This window comes from Mauremys mutica, chromosome 10 (assembly GCF_020497125.1).
Source record: "Mauremys mutica isolate MM-2020 ecotype Southern chromosome 10, ASM2049712v1, whole genome shotgun sequence".
In the NCBI taxonomy this organism is placed as follows: domain Eukaryota; kingdom Metazoa; phylum Chordata; order Testudines; family Geoemydidae; genus Mauremys; species Mauremys mutica.
This window is the reverse complement of record NC_059081.1, coordinates 78,258,791-78,278,550: the sequence shown is the minus strand read 5'-3', so window position 1 is coordinate 78,278,550 and position 19,760 is coordinate 78,258,791. Positions and strand designations below refer to the sequence as shown.

The 19,760-nt window shown below is 45.0% G+C and overlaps 1 protein-coding gene across 6 annotated transcripts in view; it reads right to left on the bottom strand.

Annotated features, from left to right (window-relative positions):
- Window positions 1–19,760, bottom strand: part of COL6A3 (collagen type VI alpha 3 chain) — a 115,554-nt gene that overhangs the window by 53,318 nt on the left and 42,476 nt on the right. For all 6 annotated transcript variants that reach the window (XM_045032164.1, XM_045032160.1, XM_045032161.1 and 3 more), the window contains 10 exons: window positions 18,703–19,269; window positions 16,320–16,943; window positions 13,952–14,551; window positions 12,681–13,283; window positions 9,705–10,304; window positions 6,401–6,747; window positions 5,585–5,663; window positions 4,050–4,195; window positions 2,096–2,188; window positions 1,085–1,138 (listed from right to left, as the gene is read on the bottom strand). In XM_045032164.1, the coding sequence (XP_044888099.1) occupies window positions 1,085–1,138; window positions 2,096–2,188; window positions 4,050–4,195; window positions 5,585–5,663; window positions 6,401–6,747; window positions 9,705–10,304; window positions 12,681–13,283; window positions 13,952–14,551; window positions 16,320–16,943; window positions 18,703–19,269 (3,713 nt within the window). The remainder of the gene's footprint in view (window positions 1–1,084; window positions 1,139–2,095; window positions 2,189–4,049; window positions 4,196–5,584; window positions 5,664–6,400; window positions 6,748–9,704; window positions 10,305–12,680; window positions 13,284–13,951; window positions 14,552–16,319; window positions 16,944–18,702; window positions 19,270–19,760) is intronic.

Genomic DNA, 19,760 nt, shown 5'->3' with positions numbered 1-19,760 from the left:
AACCCTCATCTTAGGAAGCAATTGAAAGAGAATATCTTCTTGTTAAATTGTCTCTAGGAGGTTCTCCTAAAGGCAAATGCATTCTGGATGGGTCAGTAATGAGATCCTGCCCTTAACTATTCAGACACAACTCCCATGGTACACAGTATCTGAGAGCAGAATTTGGCTTCTCTCTATGATGTTGCTGGATGGATTAGAAAAGCCAGCCATTTGGTCTCCAGCTCACCATCTGGTGCTGTGCATCACGGAGTGTTTGTTTATTTCTTAGTTTATGTAGGACTTCCAGGGCCGGCTCCAGGCCCCAGCATGCCAAGCGCGTGCTTGGAGCGGCATGCCACGGGGGGCACTCTGCTGGTCACCGGGAGGGCAGTAGGCGGCTCCAGTGGCCTCCCGCAGGCATGCCTGCGGATGCTCCACCGGAGCCGCGGGACCAGCAGACCCTCCACAGGCACGCCTGCAGGAGGTCCACCGGAGCCGCGGGACCGGCGACCACCAGAGCATCCCCCGCGGCGTGCTGCCGTGCTGGGGGAGGCAAAATTGCTAGAGCCGCCCCTGAGGACTTCATGGTGAAGTATCGGTTCAGAGGCAATGATGCTAATTAGAAATTAAAGTCATGGGACTCATTGTCTTCACCATCACTGTTACTGTCTGATATCCCAGAGGTTGGACTGAAAAGGGCAGCACAATCACTCCACATTTCTTTTAGTCCATATCCATTACTTTGGGGTACTCCACTATCTTCACACAGGCAGCGTGTTTGCTCTGTTTGTTTGGCTCTCTGTGTAACCAAAGCTTCTCTGCCCTGAGTAAGGGGTGGCGAAGAGGTGTGTGCTCCGCCCTCGGAGTAGCCCAGAGACTGAAAGACACACCCTTCCCCAGCTCCCCCTTGCTTCTAACACCGTTTCAGGCCAGTAACTAGTGGGGGGCTGGAAGCAGGGCACCTCCCACTCCCTGCCCCACGTACACAGGAGGGGATGTTGGGCACGAAGTACCCACCACCCGCCACAGCCAGAAACAATCTGAGCAGGGCCAAGTGCCCCCTTCATTCCCCTCTGAGACAATATAGCTGTAGGCAGTTACTTACAGGTCCACCTTCGTCGCCTGGATAGCCTCTGTAGCCGTTCTCACCCGGAACACCCTAAAACACAAGGCATATCAGTCGATTTTTCACATAATATCTGAGGTTTCCTTGCTACAATCCATGCTCCCCCTTTAAGCCCCCGTTCAAAATATCCCTGGATTTAATACAGAGCAGACGTGTGGATCGTATAACCTATAAAGAAACTAGTTAAATTAAATAATCTGATTACGACTTCCACAGACTCTCAAGCTGTGCAGCTAGCTAGTCTATGCAACCACGTTTTCTATCACTATGATTCTTCATTTTCCCGACATCGTCCCATCCGATTGCTACACCGACCGGTTGTGTCCTGTTTTAAATTAGATTGTAAAACACTCTGGGGCAGGCTCTGTCTCCTGCTGTGTTTGTACAGGACCCGGCACAATCAGGTTCTGACCCTGACTGGAGACACTAGATGGAACTGTATGAAGAAGAAATTCGGAATGAATCCCATTACTATGTAACGTGAAGCCCCACAGTTTCATTAGTGTTGCTTTAGATGATTGTCTCCTCCTGAATTGTAATTTTAAAACAAGCAAATCTAAAAACTAAAAAAGTGCCATTTTGCAGCTCAGAACCTTTTTTTATTTAAACTAAAAAGTGCTTTTAAAATAATAATGTGGGAACTTGTGCCTTATAATAATATATGGGGATATACCAATCTCCTAGAACTGGAAGGGACCTTGCAAGGTCATTGAGTCCTGCCCCCTGCCTTTACAAGTAGTGATTTTGAGCCAGATCACCAAGTAGCCCCCTCAAGGAATGAGCTCTCAACCCTGGATTTAGCAGGCTAATGCTCAAACCACTGAGCTATCCCTCCTACCTTTCTACCTAGGCATGCAGGATGCTGAAGTGAGTGAGTGCTACATTTATATTTCTTTATTGGGGAAAGGTCTGAAGAGGATTTCTGTGAGAGGATTTCTGTGAAATGTGAACCTAAGCTTGGATATTACAAAACTAGATGCAGCACAGTACCTTTGGTCCAATGGTACCTGGCACTCCTCTATCTCCCCGCTGTCCAGAACACTTGCAGGGTACTTGGCAGCATGCTTTTTCCGCAACGTTGTCCTATAATGAAAGAAAGCTGTTAAAAACCCATGCAGGAGATGAACTCCCTAAGCAACATTCATCCTTGAGTGCTGTGTGATGGACAGGTATGCAGGAAGAGTAATTTAATAGATGAAGGAGCTAAGGTTTATCCCCCCCAAATCCTGCAGTGAACACTGCACAAGTTTAGGAGTCTATCCACATTGAGCAAGGTTTCATTGCAGGGTAAGGACCTAGATATTAGTGGATTTTAGTGAAATGTTTGATACAGTCTCTGAAACAGAGCCAGAGAAGATGGAGAAAAAATATGCCCCAGGATTTTAGACGCTTTTAAATGGAATTTTCGCCTCCACTATATTTGCAACCATTTCTATTTGCTCCTCCCAAATGTCCATGCAAGCAAATATGTGTGTACACACACGTTCATGGAAAGTGAATGCCAGACTCCCAGCAAACTCCTTTTCAGGCAGAAAGTGGAAGTAATTCATACAGGCTAAGTCACATACCGGGGAAAAGAGGATCTAAATTTCACCCCTGGGCAGAAGGCCAATGCATGGACTTGAGTGAGAGTTGAGTGGTGCATTGGCCTTGGTATGCCCCAGTTTCGCCCAGAAACAATGCCATATGATTTAAGGTGACCAATCTCAGTGCTGAACTGTCAAATCATGAACATGGAATGCTCCAACGAATCCTCACAGCAAGCAACCCGCAGGCATTCCACAGGCTGAAAGTCATTTGAACAAAACAATTTCCACAAAGAGCAGACAAATTAATAAAAAGTTGTCTAGTTTTGGGTACCAGGTATCCGTGTTAGTCTGTATCTACAAAAAAAACGAGGAGTCCGGTGGCACCTTAAAGACTAACAGATTTATTTGGGCCTAAGCTTTTGTGGAGTCATGCATCTGAAGAACTGGGGGGTTTTTACCCACGAAATTTTATGCCCAAATAAATCTGTTAGTCTTTAAGGTGCCACCGGACTCCTCGTTAGTTTTGGGTAGTTCATTAGCAGGAAACCAGTAACGAAATTCAGCAAGTAAATTTGTTTGTCACAGAGGTCTCACCTCTCTCTACTCAGCATTGTACTAGGAAAATTCATTCAAATTGAATTGCACAGAGGTAGATTGAAAACTAGCTCGAATGGTAAGCCAAAGGGTAATGTTAAACAGCTATGTAGTGATTTGTGGGAGAAGTGTCCAGTGGAGGTAACACGAGGATCAGTGTGAAATCTGGTCTTATTTAACATTATAGTTAATGATCTGGATGAGGAAGGTTATAAAACTGGCAGGAGATACTAAACTGGGGGCAACTGCAAATGCCAATGAAGATAGAAAATTATTGCAAAGAGCCCTAGAGAGATTACATACTTGGGTGTAAAATAATACAGTTGCAAGCTAGTGCACTATCAGAAATATTACTGAAAGACAGCTATCCACGCAGAGGAAGAAACCTAGAAAGCAGCACTGCTAAAGAGATTTAATGGAGACACAGAGTGAGAGCAAGGTAGCCACAAGTTTGTAGTGAGATAAAGCAACAAGACTAATGCAAATGGCATGTAGAGAGGCCTAATTTCTTGGAACAGGGAAATAATAGCCCCGTTCTGTGGCATCGCATCTGGAGTACAGGGTTGAATCCTCGGGTGGTATAAACTGACATAGCTCCTCTGAAATCAATAGAGCAGCACCAGTCCATACAAGAAAGTCAGGATTTAATTTTATTCACTGCAGCAGCCACAAAAATCCACAAATGAGCTTATAGGGCTAGATCCACAGCTCGTGTAAATCAGCAGAGCTCCATGGATGGAGGATTTTCAGCAGCCAAAGATCTGGCCAGAGTGTTTGTAAAGTTTCTGCTCTATACAAGCTGTTAGCTCAAAGTTACTTACAAGTTGTTCTGCCAGCTCGAAATCTAAATCCAGCAGATTTACTCTGAGAGGCCTGTTATACGTGAACCCACGTCCAAACTCTAACTGCATCACATCCTCAAAATTTGGTGTTCTCTCCAGCCCCACAAAGATGAGAGCCTTTACACCTGAAGGATTGGAACAGAATGCATTTCTGTGAAAGTGCCAGCAACACTTGGAAGCATGCATATTGTAAAATCTAAGCATGGATTGTTCCTGTCTGCTTAACTGGAAATCTAAAGAAAATATTGGCACATGTTCATTAACTTGAATGATTTTAGGGGGTCTGGATAATGGAAGGGATTAATGATCCATCTGCCTCTCTCTGGGTTTGAAAGTCATCATGTTTAGGTGCCAGTAGGTAGTGGATGGGCTACACACACAGTGTTTCACCTCTAGGTCACCAGCTTGAATACAATTTGCTTCATTTAATGGCTGAAACACCTGGTGGCTGGTCATTTGTCCAATTAAAGCTACTTGGTCTCGGCCCAGTGGGGACAGGTGGCCAGATGACCAAAATTGTCCTTATGGGGCTAGATTCCTGCTGGCCCCATAACTGGGTGGTGCAGTAAGGAGGGAGGGAGGAATTGCTCTGCTCTTGTGTGGGCTGCAGAAAATTGGGTCAGCCTTGCAGCTTCTGTGCTCCAGGCTGTTCCAAGATGCTCCCGCTAGGAGCACTGTGCCCAGAAGGGGGCAGGAAGGAGAGAGAACCATGGTCAGCTGTGAGAGCGTGCAGGGAGTATGCTGCAGTCTCTAAAGGGGTGTAGCAGTTTGTACTGCCCACAGTGCACTAGGAGGCAGAATGTCGCCAGTGGCAGTGCAGGGCTGCTCCTTAACAATACAATCTAGCTCGTGCATAATCCCAGGTGGAAAGAGCAAAGGCAGTGGGTCCAGTCCTGCCAGCCCTTTGCCTCGGGAACTTGCCCTGCAGTCTATGGGAGTTCCGTGTATGAAGGGCTTGCAGAATCGGCCCGTGAATGAGCATGGACGCTGAACTCCCATCTCATTCCTATAGCTGGTCCTTTCAGACCCTGTCAGCAGCGCAGGGTGGGGCTTGCACTGTCATTGCCAATGCTGGACCTGCTCAGTACCAGAAGGATTCCATTTCCCATCCTGCACTGCCATCACTTTGGATGAAACAGATCAGCATCCTGGGAATCCTCTGCCGTCACAGGTCCCAAGCTATCAGTTAATGTAAGCTGAGTAAGAGCTGTGTGGATCCTGGATTGAACTCCACCCCTGTGCCCCAGACTCTAAGACGTTCAGATTCAGATCTGAGTCTGTCCGCATGGGCTTGCCTCTGCCCGCGATATACCATGCACAGAGTCTCCATCAGTGTAACGCCTCCATACCATTATTCAAAGGGGAAGAGGATTAAAACCAGCAAGGGTGTGCGGAATTCAGCTTAATACTGACCTCACCATTCATCAAAAAGCTGGGCGCACCTCTTTTATGAGACGCCTGGGGCAAAATGAAGCAAAATGAAAAGTGAGCGTCCTGGCGCTCTAATAGAATACCTTCTCCTTGCAGCGCGGCTGACGCAGCCTCCAGCTGAGCCATTCCACCATCTACGCCATCGGTTAGGTGAATTACCACCTGGGAAGGAAAAAATTCAAGTCAGGCCTCAATTGTGAAACACAGCCACATACAGTGAAATGTTTGGCTAGATTCTCAGCTAGCGTCAATTTTGCTTAGTTCCATTGCCTTCAATGGAATTTACACTATAATATTCAGAGCCGATCTTTCAATAACATGCTTTCCTCATGCACACGTTTCGTCTGAGGTGAGACTAGCTGATCTTACCGATTCCTCCTGCCCTTCAAATATGTGTTTTTTTGGCTTGACGTGCTGGATCATGTTACTCAGATGTACATTTTCCAGTTAGTAATAGCTACAGCTCAGTAAATGGCCCAAACTGGTATTCACAAACATTAGCCGGAGTGACACTCCACAGTGTTGTGCCTTACAATATATTTTAAAAAGCCACTTAAGTGCAGCAAGACAATACAATTAAGAATCTCTAATAAGGCTGCTTTGTTTATTAATTTCCCTGCATCAATTAAACTAAAATATATACAGCAATATTCCAAGTAAAGAAATAATGGAGGGCGGGGGACCCAGACATGTAGGGATCTTTGCTTTTCAGTGTCAGGAAATCTTTCATGCTCTCAACATTTCAAGTGGGGCAGTTTCCTACCTGGTGTAAACTTGCAATGCTTAGTTCACTTCTATGGACCTGTGCTTGTTTAAACCAGTAGAGAATCTTGCCCATTGTGTTTCTGTTTCAAAGCACATCGAAAACCCTCTCGACTGAGAGGAGAACCCAGACTTACTTTCACGTTGTTGGCAGGAGCTGTTCTAAATTTGTTCTGGTAAGAGCTCAGCGTCTGTGCCGTCAGGACATATGGACCACGGTTGCTCATCTCTTGGAACTTCTCAAACAATTCCGGCTGGTACTCGGAAAAGTCAAATGCTTCAATGGTTCTGGTGGGTGTTTGGGCCATGATTGCCACACGCACAGTCGGCTGCTGGTTGCCAGTACAGCTGATCCTCTGCATCTGGGTAATTCTGTTCAGAATGATCTCTACCTTGGACTCCAATGATCTCTGAGCATTAAATATATTTTGTCCGGGTCCAACATCCGAGACATCAAACCCAAGTATCACATCCAGTTTGCATTCTGGGGAGGAAAAATGTGTAGACTCATTCAGACACAGAGTAAGTGGTGGGGGGAAGTTATTTCACTAGAAGGGTGGCAGGGCCACCCGGGGGAGTGCAAGTGGGGCAATTTGCCCCAGGCCCTGCAGGGGCCCCCATGAGAATATAGTATTGCAACTTCTTCTTATGCAAGGGGCCCCTGAAATTGCTTTGCCCCAGGCCCTCTGAATCCTCTGGGCGGCCCTGGAGGGTGGTGAAGCACTGGAATGGGTTACCTAGGGCGGTGGTGGAATCTCCATCCTTAGAGGTTTTTAAGGCCCGGCTTGGGATGATTTAGTTGGGGTTGGACTAGATGACATCCTGAGGTCCCTCCCAACCCTAATCTTCTATGATTCTTCTACGATTCTACAATGATTGCTTCAGAACAGAGCAGGTACAGAACTCTGTTTATTTATTTTTTTAAATTGAGTCACCGCTTATTCATCTGTTGACTTTTATCTGAATCCTACACTGTGAGCTCTCTGGGCAAGCAACAATCTTTGTACTAGTTGTCCAAATGACAACGGCAAGTACAATGAGGCCCTGACCCTGGTTTGGATCCCTAGCTACTACTTATTATAATAACAATGAATAAAAAGTGGTTATATTGGGGAAATGGCCTATGGTTTTCTCAAAGTAGCTGTTGTTTAGAATTTGATTTCATCTATTCAAAAACAAACAGGAAATGAATCCTCTAAGAAATAAATGGGTCCTAGACTGCATGGGGAAATACCTTCTTTTGCCTCTGTAAAAGCTTGTCCATCCTTTAATAGTGGGCAAGTGTTTTCTCTTTTCATTTGCTACAATTTGCAACCAAAAACTGGAGTTTCATTTTATCGTGATTTGCACAGAATTACAAGTCTGGCATTATTTTAGGAGAGAATTAGTACAACAATTTAATATGTGATGCAAAAAGTCTAGTGGTGTAAGCAGGGCATTAGGAACCAGGACACCCGGGTTCTAGTCCCAGTTTAGTGGCCAAACACTTTTGTATCATATGGCAGGTAGATTCTGTTAGCTCCATCTGTGCTTATCTACTTCTCAGGAATGTTGTGAGCTGTAATCAATCTCCGTGAAGTGTTTTGTAATCCTTCAATGAAAGATGCAATGATGAGTGCAAAATGTTATTATTATCTGTATCATGGGCATGTCTAACTTTTCCCCAGCGAGGACCACATCTTAATAGAGAGATCATCACCCAGTCTCACTTCTCCCCGCCCAGTCCATCCACTGGAGCCCTACCAGTCTGGATCCCCTTTCCATTCATGCAAGAACCCTGCAGAAACACCAGCATCGCCTTCCTTATTGCCAGATGCTTCTGTGTGCATCTTGGCACATCTGCAGCCATGCAGTCAGCTGGAAATGAGGAGAAGCCAGCATCATGTGACCTGGGCTATCTACAGAACGACCCAGTAGTTGTACAGTACTTTCTAGAGCCAAACAAAGCCCATCGCTCTCTGAGGATGGACCAATGAAATAGATCCTATAATACGACAATGTGCCCTGAAAGTTAAGGGCAGACCTTGACAAAAGGGGTAAATCTCACTACCCTTCTCCCCACAATCCTTAATCCTCCGATATATATAGTTATACCTAGTTCTGATCTACAGGCAAAATCCATGGTAAGGCCACCTGTCAAGCTTGAATTCACTGGCATAACATGCATGCTAACCTTGGGCAGTTAGTTTTGAGTTTATCACTTAGTACACCATGAAAACTAATTAAGTCAGTACAAAGGGGCCAATCAGACCAGATAACACTTCAATCCACAGGGCAGCATTAGATCATTTAGTAACTATTTTGTCTGAGGTGGCGATACTATCATTGTCAACACATGATCAATCAACCCTGAGTGTGGGGGACTGGACTAGATGACCTCTCGAGGTCTCTTCCAGTCCTACAATTCTGGGGGGAGGGACAGCTCAGTGGTTTGAGCATTAGCCTGCTAAATCCAGGGTTGTGAGCTCAATCCTTGATGGGGGGGCCCTTAGGGCTCTGGGGCAAAAATCTGTCTGGGGATTGGTCCTTCTTTGAGCAGGGGGTTGGACTAGGCTCCTGAGGCCCCTTCCAACCCTGATATTCTATGCTAGTGTTTGTCATCTTAGAATGCCTATTGGGATTGTTATTTGACATATATTGCAGTACCACCCCACGTGTTCTAGGTGCCCCACCGATGGATAGGAAGGCATGGTTTTTGTGCTGAAGAGCTTATCATCTAGGGAAGAGTTTACAGTCTAGGGTTGAACCCAGTCACTAGAATTTGTAAGGGTACGTCTTCACTACCGGCCGTATCGGCGGGTAACAATTGGTTTCTTAAAAGCAGCAAAGAATCCTGTGGCACCTTATAGACTAACAGACATTTTGCAGCATGAGCTTTCGTGGGTGAATACCCACTTCGTCAGATGCAAGTGTGAATACTCACTTCATCGTCTTGCATCCGACGAAGTGGGTATTCACCCACGAAAGCTCATGCTGCAAAATGTCTGTTGGTCTATAAGGTGCCACAGGATTCTTTGCTGCTTTTACAGATCCAGACTAACACGGCTACCCCTCTGATACCAATCGATTTCTTGGGGATCGATATATCACGTCTCATCTAGACGTGATATATCGATCCCCGAACGCGCTCCTGTCGATTCCGGAACTCCACCGACGCGAACGGCGGAAGCGGAGTCGACAGGGGGAGCCACGGATGTCGATCCCATGCCATGAGCACGGTAGGTAACTCGATCTAAGATACTTTGACTTCAGCTACGCTATTCACGTAGCTGAAGTTGCGTATCTTAGATCGATCCCTCCCCCACCCCAGTGTAGACCAGCCCTTAAAAAGCATGGGAACAGGAATCCAATGATGCTATTGGAGGGGGTCTGTTTAAAGCAAAGCGCTCCAAAAGGAGAACTATACATGGAAATAATATTTTTAACGACAGTGGTACTTACCTCTGAATTCACTCACTCCTGGACACAGCTGCTCTTCCATAACAGCATCAAGAGTAATCAACACTTGTTCATTCAGTTCCGACAGTTCCTGGGCCACTGGCACTCTGAAAGCAGTGGCACTATCACTGGACAGCTTGCTCACTTCATCCAGGTCAATGTTTTTCACACCAACGGCAAACACCTTGACCCCTGCGTTTGTCAGTGCCAATGCTGCTGTCTGTCCATCATCCATAGGTTTGCCTCCTGTCACAATAAAAGCAACTTGAGGGACCCTGTCGTCCCCCCTGCTACCAGCCTCTTTCACAAAGTGCTTTGCCTGGATATGTCTGATGCCTGCTCCAGTATTAGCCACTCTGCCTCCTCTATAGGTTACTCCATTGATAGCACGTAAGATCTGGTCTTTGGTGGGATAGTCCTTGAGAAAAAATTCATCAGTCACATCAGAGTTGTACTGGGCCAATCCCACTCTAATGGATTTGTCATCTGAATAGAGAGCATCAATTATGGAATATACAAATTGGATAACCTGCTGGAAGTTCTCTCTCCCTAAATTGATGGAGCTGTCCAGCAGAAACACGATGTCGACTTCCTTTTTACCATCTGAAACAGTTAAAAAGAAGGTGGGTATTAAATGCTTTGTGGCACCCAGAATATCATCTCAAACAATAGAGGAAAACAGACCATTCTTAAATTGTCGGCAAAGGCTGCGTGCTGCATGAAGAAATAATTCTGCATTTCATTTAGAAACACATCTTGCCTTGGAAAATAAGATGAGCAGTAAGGCTATGGCTGATTCAAAATGAGTGAATGAGTCAGTGAAGGCCAAGTCGTTCAAAAGTGAGAGGCCGACTCCTTTTTTGGATGGCCAATCTTAAAGGAACCTGATGTTCAGGGAGCAGGTGACCGCTGCATTTTTGGAAAGTCAGGCCCCTTTAAGATGTCTCTTCTTATGCTAGCACCCAAATTCACAAGTCACTTTTTAAAATCTTGGCCGGACTATACAAACTGACACAAACCCCAGCTCACACCTCACCTTTTTGGAGATTCATATTAGCACCTGATGTCCAAAGTCTCTGTGCTGCTAGCCTGCTAAATCCCTAGCAAAATCAGTCAGTCCGTGCTGGGGAAAATGTCCTAAAGCACCAATGAACTAGGAAAGCCCTCTGAAATGTGAGATTTGAAGAAACCAGCCAGCAAAGCAGGTTCTGCAAGATCTATTGAGACCACATTTTGGATTTGGCAAAATATCAACCAGAGGTGACCTCTTGGGGGAAAAGAGACCATAGCAACAGGAAGGAGAAGAGAATCAATATGCCTAGGCTTGAGGCAACCATTTAGGGTGACAGATTATATGCCGAGAATACAAAGGGCACGGTTAGGGTCATTGAAAGAGACAATGATGGTTACATGAAGAAAAGGAGTGACTGTATTTTAAAAGCTTTGGAGGCACACCCAAAGATTATGGGCTCATTGGAACCAAACATTACGAGGTTTGTCCATCAAGATTCCAGATTAGGGTACCATTGGGTGTAATTCACTACTGGGCGCCAGTGAAAAATCAAACGAGGAAAATGCTGAGCAAGCAAATGATAAGAACAGTGATTCACACACAACATGCAAGCACCCCAGGGTGACGCCAGTGCAGACAACGGGATAGATTGGGGGTGGGGGAAGGCAGGGGAAAGAATCCCAAATGCCAAATCTAAGTGCAAAACCTCTATTAGTTTAGCAAAATGCCCGGTTCTATTTTAAGGCTAGGAGAACTCCCAAATATAGTCCTGATCGAAGGCTCTTGGAAGTCTATGGAAATCTTTCCACTGACTTCAATGGACTTTGGAGTGGGCCCCGTGTGAAGTAATGTCACGTTTCCCCTCTCACTTCCATCTCATCTTAATGTTTCTTCAGCGACACAAGCAGTGTTGTGACTGCTCAGATGAAAGGGTCCAGAAAACATAATGTTTATGATAGAGTCATGGAGTTTAAGGCCCGAGAGGACCCCCAGATCATCTAGTCTGACCTCCTGTATAGCACAGGCCAACGTCACCACCCAGCACCCACACGTTAAACTCAACAACCGAAATGAGACCAAAGTACGACAGCCCACAGGAGACTAGACTAAGGGCTGGTCTACACTGGGGGGGGGGGGGGCGGGATCGATCTAAGATACGCAACTTCAGCTACGTGAATAGCGTAACTGAAGTCGAAGTATCTTAGATTGAGTTACCTACCGTCCTCATGGTGTGAGATCGACGTCTGCAGCTCCCCGTCGACTCCGCTACCGCCGTTCGCGTTGGTGGCGTTCCGGAGTCGACAGGAGCGCGTTCAGGGATCGATATATCGCGTCTAGATGAGACGCGATATATTGATTCCCGAGAAATCGATTGCTACCCGCCGATATGGCCGGTAGTGAAGACGTACCCTCTATGTGCCACAGGCAGAGAACAAGAGGGACTGAGGGGCACCAGTGCCCAAGACCCCCACAATGGCAGGGAGATGATTAAGTGAGACATACCCAGATAATCCTGGCAAGTGACCTGCACCCCACACACTGCAGAGGAAGGTGGAACCCCCCCCAGGTCACTGCCAATCTGACCTGAGGAAAAATTCCTTCCCAACCCCTGTACAGTGATCATTTAGACCCTGAGCATATGAGCAAGAGCCAGCCAGCCATGCCCCTAAGAGAGAGACTGCTCAGTGCCACCTCAGAGCATAGGCCCACCCCGCCCAAATGTTACACTATATAATACGTTATTTATTTTTATGAGGGACATATTTCCATCTTATTTACGTTCGAAATTCTACCATTTTCCAAGTTCTGCAAGGCCCTTTCGGCGAGTATTCTTTAGTCCAATGCAAGCAAAGGAATAAGGACTAAAATACATTAATTCTGAACGGCTTTACAAATTATGAGAATTTTATCCCATGCTGCATCCTGAAGGTTCCCCCAGTGTATACCAACATGAATAAAAGACTGACCAGGAATTGGAATGGGAGGAGGTGCAAGTGTAGGCTCTTGAGGTTCTTCAAATGATTTGATGAATCTCTTTTCAATGCTTGGGAGTGCTGTAAAATCTCTGATTATGAATGCAAGTCTAGGATCATTGGTAATTCTCTGCAGCTGAGTGCTGTCTGCATTCCTTGCTCCTACACCCAGGATTTTAACCCCAGTGGATGCAATCAAAGCAGAAGGTCTAGTCACATCATCCTGGGATCTCCCTCCAAGGAGGAGGACTAAATGCTGGGGGACCCTGTCTTCTATTCTGCTCCCTGCAGACTTAATGAAGTAATTTTTCACAACATAGTCCAGCGCGGCACCAACGTTCAGCGGGGCCCCTCCTCTTAGCCTCAGGCGGCGTATGGCTTGCAGAACGGCATCTTTGGTCTTGTGTTGTTTTAAAAGGAACTCCGGGAATACGGTATTGCTGAACTGGGCCACACCAATCCTCACTTTGTTTGGCCCAACATCCAGCTGCTGAACAATTCTGATGATGAAATCCCGAATGTGTGCAAGACCTTCGATCCTGACGCTGTCAGAGCTGTCGATGAGGAAGATGACGTCCTTCTTATCGCCGTCCAATTCTGCAGGAGAACAAAAACGTCAAGGAGAGAGGAAAATTACGGACATGAAAAACCTCCTTGGCTTGAGATTTGCTGTAAGGTTTCTGAGCAATCTCTTCCCAGAGATGAGCCAGCTCATGGGATCTCTGATGCAGCTCCATTCACCTGATAAATAGAGCATACGTGCTTTGTTTTTAAGGGGGAATGCTAAAATGTGCTAGCTATTAAAGTGAAAATCCACCTTTAGGCATGGGAATTGGAGTTGGGGGGCAGTGTTTTTTCTTTGCCTCTTTTGGGCTTTACCAGTCAGTTTAAATTTACCTCCAAAATCATAAGTATATCTCACCCCAAATCCTAATCTCCTGCACTCTGATTTCTACTTTTTATGCATTCATTTCCTTAAATGTGCCTAACTTCATTTGGCCCCAGATTTATGCTCATTTGAACGAGAAAACTCTTCAAAGAGCAGCAGGCAAGGTAAGCAATGCTTTTGACCAGAAAACCTTAGCCCTCAATATCTCCATGAAATCACTAATGAATCTCCATTCGCTTGACAGTGTGAATGTGCTGTATTTGTTTTTCAGGGAGAAATCATCTGTTGGCGGGGAAAGAATGGAAAGTTATTTGCACTTTTAGCAATATCTACATGAACAGCAACACAAAGGCACTGGGTGATCAGACAATCTTACCTGGAGGGACAATTATGTCTCCCAGGAGCCTTTGTATCTGGTCTGAAGTCAGCGTTCTAATAGGGGTCAGCAGCTTCTGCTCTAGGCTGGGTAGTTCCTGGAAGTTTCTCACTGAGAATATATACTCAGGGCTGAGAGAAATCTTTGTCAGCTCCTCAGGATCCACATTCTTTGCAATAGTCAGAGGTGCGACTCCAGCTAGTTTGATTTGGAGGGCAGGGTCCTCTATCTCATCAGCAGACTGGCGGGAATAGAGCAGTATTAAAAACTGAGGGACACCTTCCTCTATGCGACTTCCAAAAGGTCTTGTAAAGACATTCTTCGATACATACTCCAGGGCAGCTCCTACGTTAACCCTTTGGCCAATTTTGGGCTTTAATTTTCTGACAGCACTCAGCATTTCATCTTTGCTGAAGTAAGCATTGAGAAGAAACTCGGTCCAGGGCTTATCACTGAACTGGATCACAGCAACCCGGGTGGCATCGAAACCCACATCCAGGGAGTTCACTATCCGTTCGATCAGACCACGGATAAGATTGAACTCAGCGATAACAAACTGGGAGCCATCAATGAGAAACACAACATCCTTCTTGCTGCTCACTGTCAAAAGAGAAAGAGTTCAGATGATGCACATATGCCCAAGAGATGCATTGGTAAATGATCTAAAGGGCAAAAATTTAAGGCACTCATAGATGTGCAATTACACATCATCGTTTTCGGGGTCATCCGCAAGCAGCACCGTGCTGAAATCAGCTGTCCAATGAAATCAACATGTAAGATTAAATAGTGTGGAAATCTAGTCTGCAGGCCTCATACACAATTCTGATTTACAACATTCAGAATCCAAGTGAGGCTAGACCCTGCAGGCCACCTCCTGTCCCGCAATCTCACTTCAATCCAGCCACTAATTAAAAAAATCGGTATCACGATTTGTCATTTAGTGCACAGAGGGGAGACCGTCAGCCCTCTCTCTTGGCTGTGTCAGGGAACAGAAGCATTAAAGCCCCTTTGATCCCCTGTTCAGATTGCGACTCTGGCCACGTGGGGAGGAGTAATGGTTGCTCTCCTGATATGAGTCCTCTGAGTGAAGGCCAGGAAGGGGGCTGAGAAGGCAAGGAGTCAGAGGAACCCTGGCTCCACACATACCCGCTAGTCACTGGCCAGACTAGCTTGCCACACACATGAGGTAGTAAACATGAGGATTATCTCTGAGTCACAGGTCCTTCTCTGGTCTTTTCCCAGAGAGGCGCAGCCCCATGCTGCCCCTTACACAGGGCAGATTGCAAGATGACCATCTAAACATTGAGAAAGTGAGTTCAGGGACACCCCCATCTCTTTTGCATCACTAGACTGCTCTACACTTGCCATCTGAGAGTTATTTTCCCCATTGCTGTTATTTCCTAGAGGAAGGTTTGCTTCCTGATGATGAGCTTTTCTACCTGGCTTCAGGTCAGAGCAAAGTTCTGTGCCTGAATTATAAATGTCTGAAACATCTAGACAGCAATCTGAATTTACATGAAAATGTCAGTTTCTTATCTAAATGATCTAGTTTTCTTTTGGGGAAGTGGGGGCAGAAATTGTCTGGTCACTAAGTTATTAATTAATATATCACCCCATTTATTTATTGTAAGACTATGGTCCAGAGCCTGCATTAACTTCAGTGGACTGTGTAGACATAAAAAGCAACAAAGAGTCATAGAATCATAGAATCTCAGGGTTGGAAGGGACCTCAGGAGGTCATCTAGTCCAACCCCCTGCTCAAAGCAGGACCAAACCCAACTAAATCATCCCAGCCAGGGCTTTGTCAAGCCTGACCTTAAAAACCTCTAAGGAAGGAGATTCCACTACCTCCCTAGGTAACCCATTCCAGTTCTTCACCACCCTACTAGTGAAAAAGTTTTTCCTAATATCCATAAGCTTTCGTGGGTGAATACCCACTTTGTCAGACGCAGCAGTTGCATCTGACAAAGTGGGTTTTCACCCACGAAAGCTTATGCTCCAATACATCTGTTAGTCTTTAAGGTGCCACAGGACTCTTTGTTGCTTTTTACAGATCCAGACTCACACGGCTACCCCTCTGATACCTGTGTAGACATAGCAGTCTGCCTGCGTGGACCACAGGCCTATAGATGTATTTGAATGACTGGCAGGAATTACACAGATCCTTGCAAACCCAGGTACAAGTGGGCAAATAGAGGATAAATTGGCAGGCAGATGAGGTTGGTTTTGGAGCCTTAATTGTGAATGCCTTGCCTTTCCCTCTTTGCATCAGAACCATAATTTTATTTAAACATCAGTTTTTTGTCTCTGAATCTTACTCGAATGAACATTGCTCTGCAGACACAACAGCCAGAAAACACCTTCTCACCTGGAGCTGGTGATGGCATTTCGAGAACTGGGGCTAACTGTTCAATATTTTCCCTGGTGAGCCGAGTGACTTTCTCTGAGATGACCTGCTGTAGAGTATCCAGTTGACTGAAGTCAGGGACGGCAACAGCAAAGTCTGGAACGTAAGAGATGGTCTGCAGCTCCGTGATATCGGCATTTCCAATTCCAATGCCTAATGGCACCATGCCACCAGCCTTCATGTCCACCGAGGGCCTTCTCACATCATCCCTTGATTTGCCAGATGTCAGCAGAATCAGTAGCTGAGGGACACCTTCATCTTTTCTGCTGCCAGTTGGACTCGTGAACACATTCTTTATGACATAGTCCAGGGCTGCACCCGTATTAAGAGGAGCCCCTCCCATACTGGACAGGCCCTGGATGGCACTGATCACATCTGCTTTATCAGAGTAGCCGTTCAGAAGGAACTCGGGTTGTACGATGTTGCTGTATTGCAACACGGCAACACGGACCCTGTCAGGACTGACATCCAGGCTCTCAACCGCTGTTTGCACAAAGGACCTCAGTGCAGGGAAACCACTTCTGGCACCATCTGAGCCATCAATCAGAAACACCACATCCTTCTTCTCACTTTCATCAGCTGTTTCTGGAGACAATGAGGGGAGGGGAAGATAAGTCAGATTCTTGGCATAAAGTAGACATCCTCTGTATAAAATGATTTGTAGATAGAGGAAACTCTTGGGCTCTTAGGTCATGTATCACAGATGCTGATCCTGTTTCTTTATAGTTTACCTTTAGCCAGGCAGTCAAATGCTCTTGACTAATGAACAGATGGCTGGAAATCCAATAAAAACCATGCGACATCATGTGCTGGGTGATACCTACCTAGTCGGGAGGGGCTCTATACTCTTTAGTGGAGGCATCAGCCTTCAGCAAGGGAGGACAAATAGAGTATGTAACCAGGGGGCATTTTCTCCCAAAGTGATCAAGGGTCTCTAGGGAGTGGAACACATTAGCACCAGCTGACTACTCCACATAGAGTGCCCTAGAGAGGGGTGCAAGATGGAGGAGAGAAATAGAAAAAAAAAGCTTCCCCAGGGAGTGTTCTAACCTAGAAATAAATAATGTTGCACGCGCACACACACACACACACACACACACACACAAATTCCACAGCTGATTGGACAACGGTGAAAATATTTTTGTAACAATATTTCAGCCAGCTCAAGCCAGCAAAATAAAGAAGTGAACTAAAATAAAAATGAAAAATGTTCAATCGTTTTTTGTGAAAAAAGTAGTTGAACATTTTTAAAAGCTAAAAAAATTGATCAGTTCTACTACCAAACAAACTCACACCAAACTTCAAAACCCTGGTTCAGGCCAACCAGTAAACGGTCACTGCCTGTCAAAGACCGGATAAGGTTCATCTGCCTAGAACCTTTATGGAGGCTTCATGTTAAGTATGTTGCATTTTCCCTGTCTCCATCTGCTGGTAGGAGCCCATAATACCCATTGTCTTTGCTGGCAAAGCAGGGATGTTTCACAAAAAAAAAGGCATATGTGTTCACAGATGATGTCTGTATGGTACCATGCTGTTTAGAATTTTGATAATTGATTGTTACCCTTTTGTTATCCTTTATTCTAGTTCTGCCATTTTAATTTCCTCCAGTTATAATTGCAACTGATTCAATAGCATTTAATTTACAGGTTGATATCTGAGTGCAAAAAATAAAAGCTGATCATTCAGGAAGAAAGATAGACAAATGAACCTAGGACGGCAAGCAATAGATTTATGCACTGGATTGTTGATTCTGCCATGGTCCTCTTTCCCCACTCCACTTTCAAGAAGAACAAAATCAGTTTGGAAGAGAAATAGAGACAACCTTGCCCTAATTTGCTCCTTGTAGCCCTAATCCAGCAAAGCTCTTAAAGCTACTCATACTGTAAGCTCTTCAGAGAAGAGACTATTACACTATGTTTGCACAGTGCTTAGCACAATGGGGCTGCAGTCTCTGTTGTGACCTGCAGATTATACTTTATAATACAAATCATAAAACATAAGATAGGCTTTTTACTTCAGTGAGACTGTTTGTGCCTAAAGGAAAACATGCACTGAAGTGCTTTACTGGATCAGAGCCTGAATGAAGGAAAACCAGCGTAGACTACCACTTGCTACATAATTATTTTAAACCTCAGCCGTATAGGGCCAGAGCCAAAACATACTGAAATCAGTGGGAGACTTTCCACCAGCTTCAGTGACCTTTTGATCAGGCCCAGGATCTATTGTTTCATGTGTAGTTCTAATTTACAATGATCATTTTGCAACATTTTTTTTTAGTCCTCTGAAACAAATTTGATAAATGCTTCAACGTTATAAAAACAAAAGAAATGGTGGCTTTCCATACCTGGCCGTTGAATCTCTATGGTTTGCAATAAGTTCACTATCTTTGGTTGTATGTCTCCAATTCTAGGAAGGGAATCGACTTTTAGAATGAACTGTGGACCATAAACTATCCTTTCTAGTTCTGTGACATCGGCATTCTTGGCTGCGATAATAAAAACTACAACACCCATTCTTTTCAGGGCCTCTGCTGGTTGTTCCACATTATCAGTAGATCTCCCAGCAGAAAGCAGAACCAAGAACTGAGGAACGCCTTCATCAATCCTGCTTCCAGCACTCTTCACAAACAGATTCCTCACTGCATAATCCAGTGCAGCCCCCGTATTCAGTTGTTTCCCAGTTTTGATCTTCATTCGTTTCACTTTCTGGAGTATTTCCTGCTTGGATGGGATTTCGTCAAAGGTGAACTCCACCTGGACGTTGTCGCTGTATTGAGCCACAGAGACTCGGATAGCATCTGGCTTCACGTTGAGCTGAGAAATAATTTTGTGCACAAAGTCCCGGACAAGAGGGAACTGCCCTGCTAGGTTGGATGAGCCATCAATCATGAATAAAATGTCTTGCTTACTCACTAGAACAAATAGAAAGAAAAAGAAAACAAGTTGTTAAAACTTTTTTATGTTTCATCATGGAAACTTTTCTTTTAAGGAGCTGGATTTTGATATTTAAAACGATTTAGTGATTTTCATTAACTAAAGTATCTAAATGAAAGTATCTAACTAAATGAAAAGGGATACTTAACCTATTTCACTTTGGTCACCTTTTAATTTCTTTGACTTTCCAAAGCAAAGTGGAGCATCTGTTATCTATTTGTCAAATTCCTCTTAATTTTCGCATTTCCAAATTAAATAATCTTTTTAATAGCCCCTTCTGAACAGAGCCACAATAAAAGAACTCGGGTGGGGGGAGGAATATTTATATATATCAGGTTAACTTTAAACCCGACACAAATATTTTTGGAGATAATGTCAGAGACTTTCATTAACTTTTAGCTCACTATCAAGAATAAATTCTGTCCTCCTCTACACCCGTACCAGCCCATTGATTTCAGTGGGGTTGCAA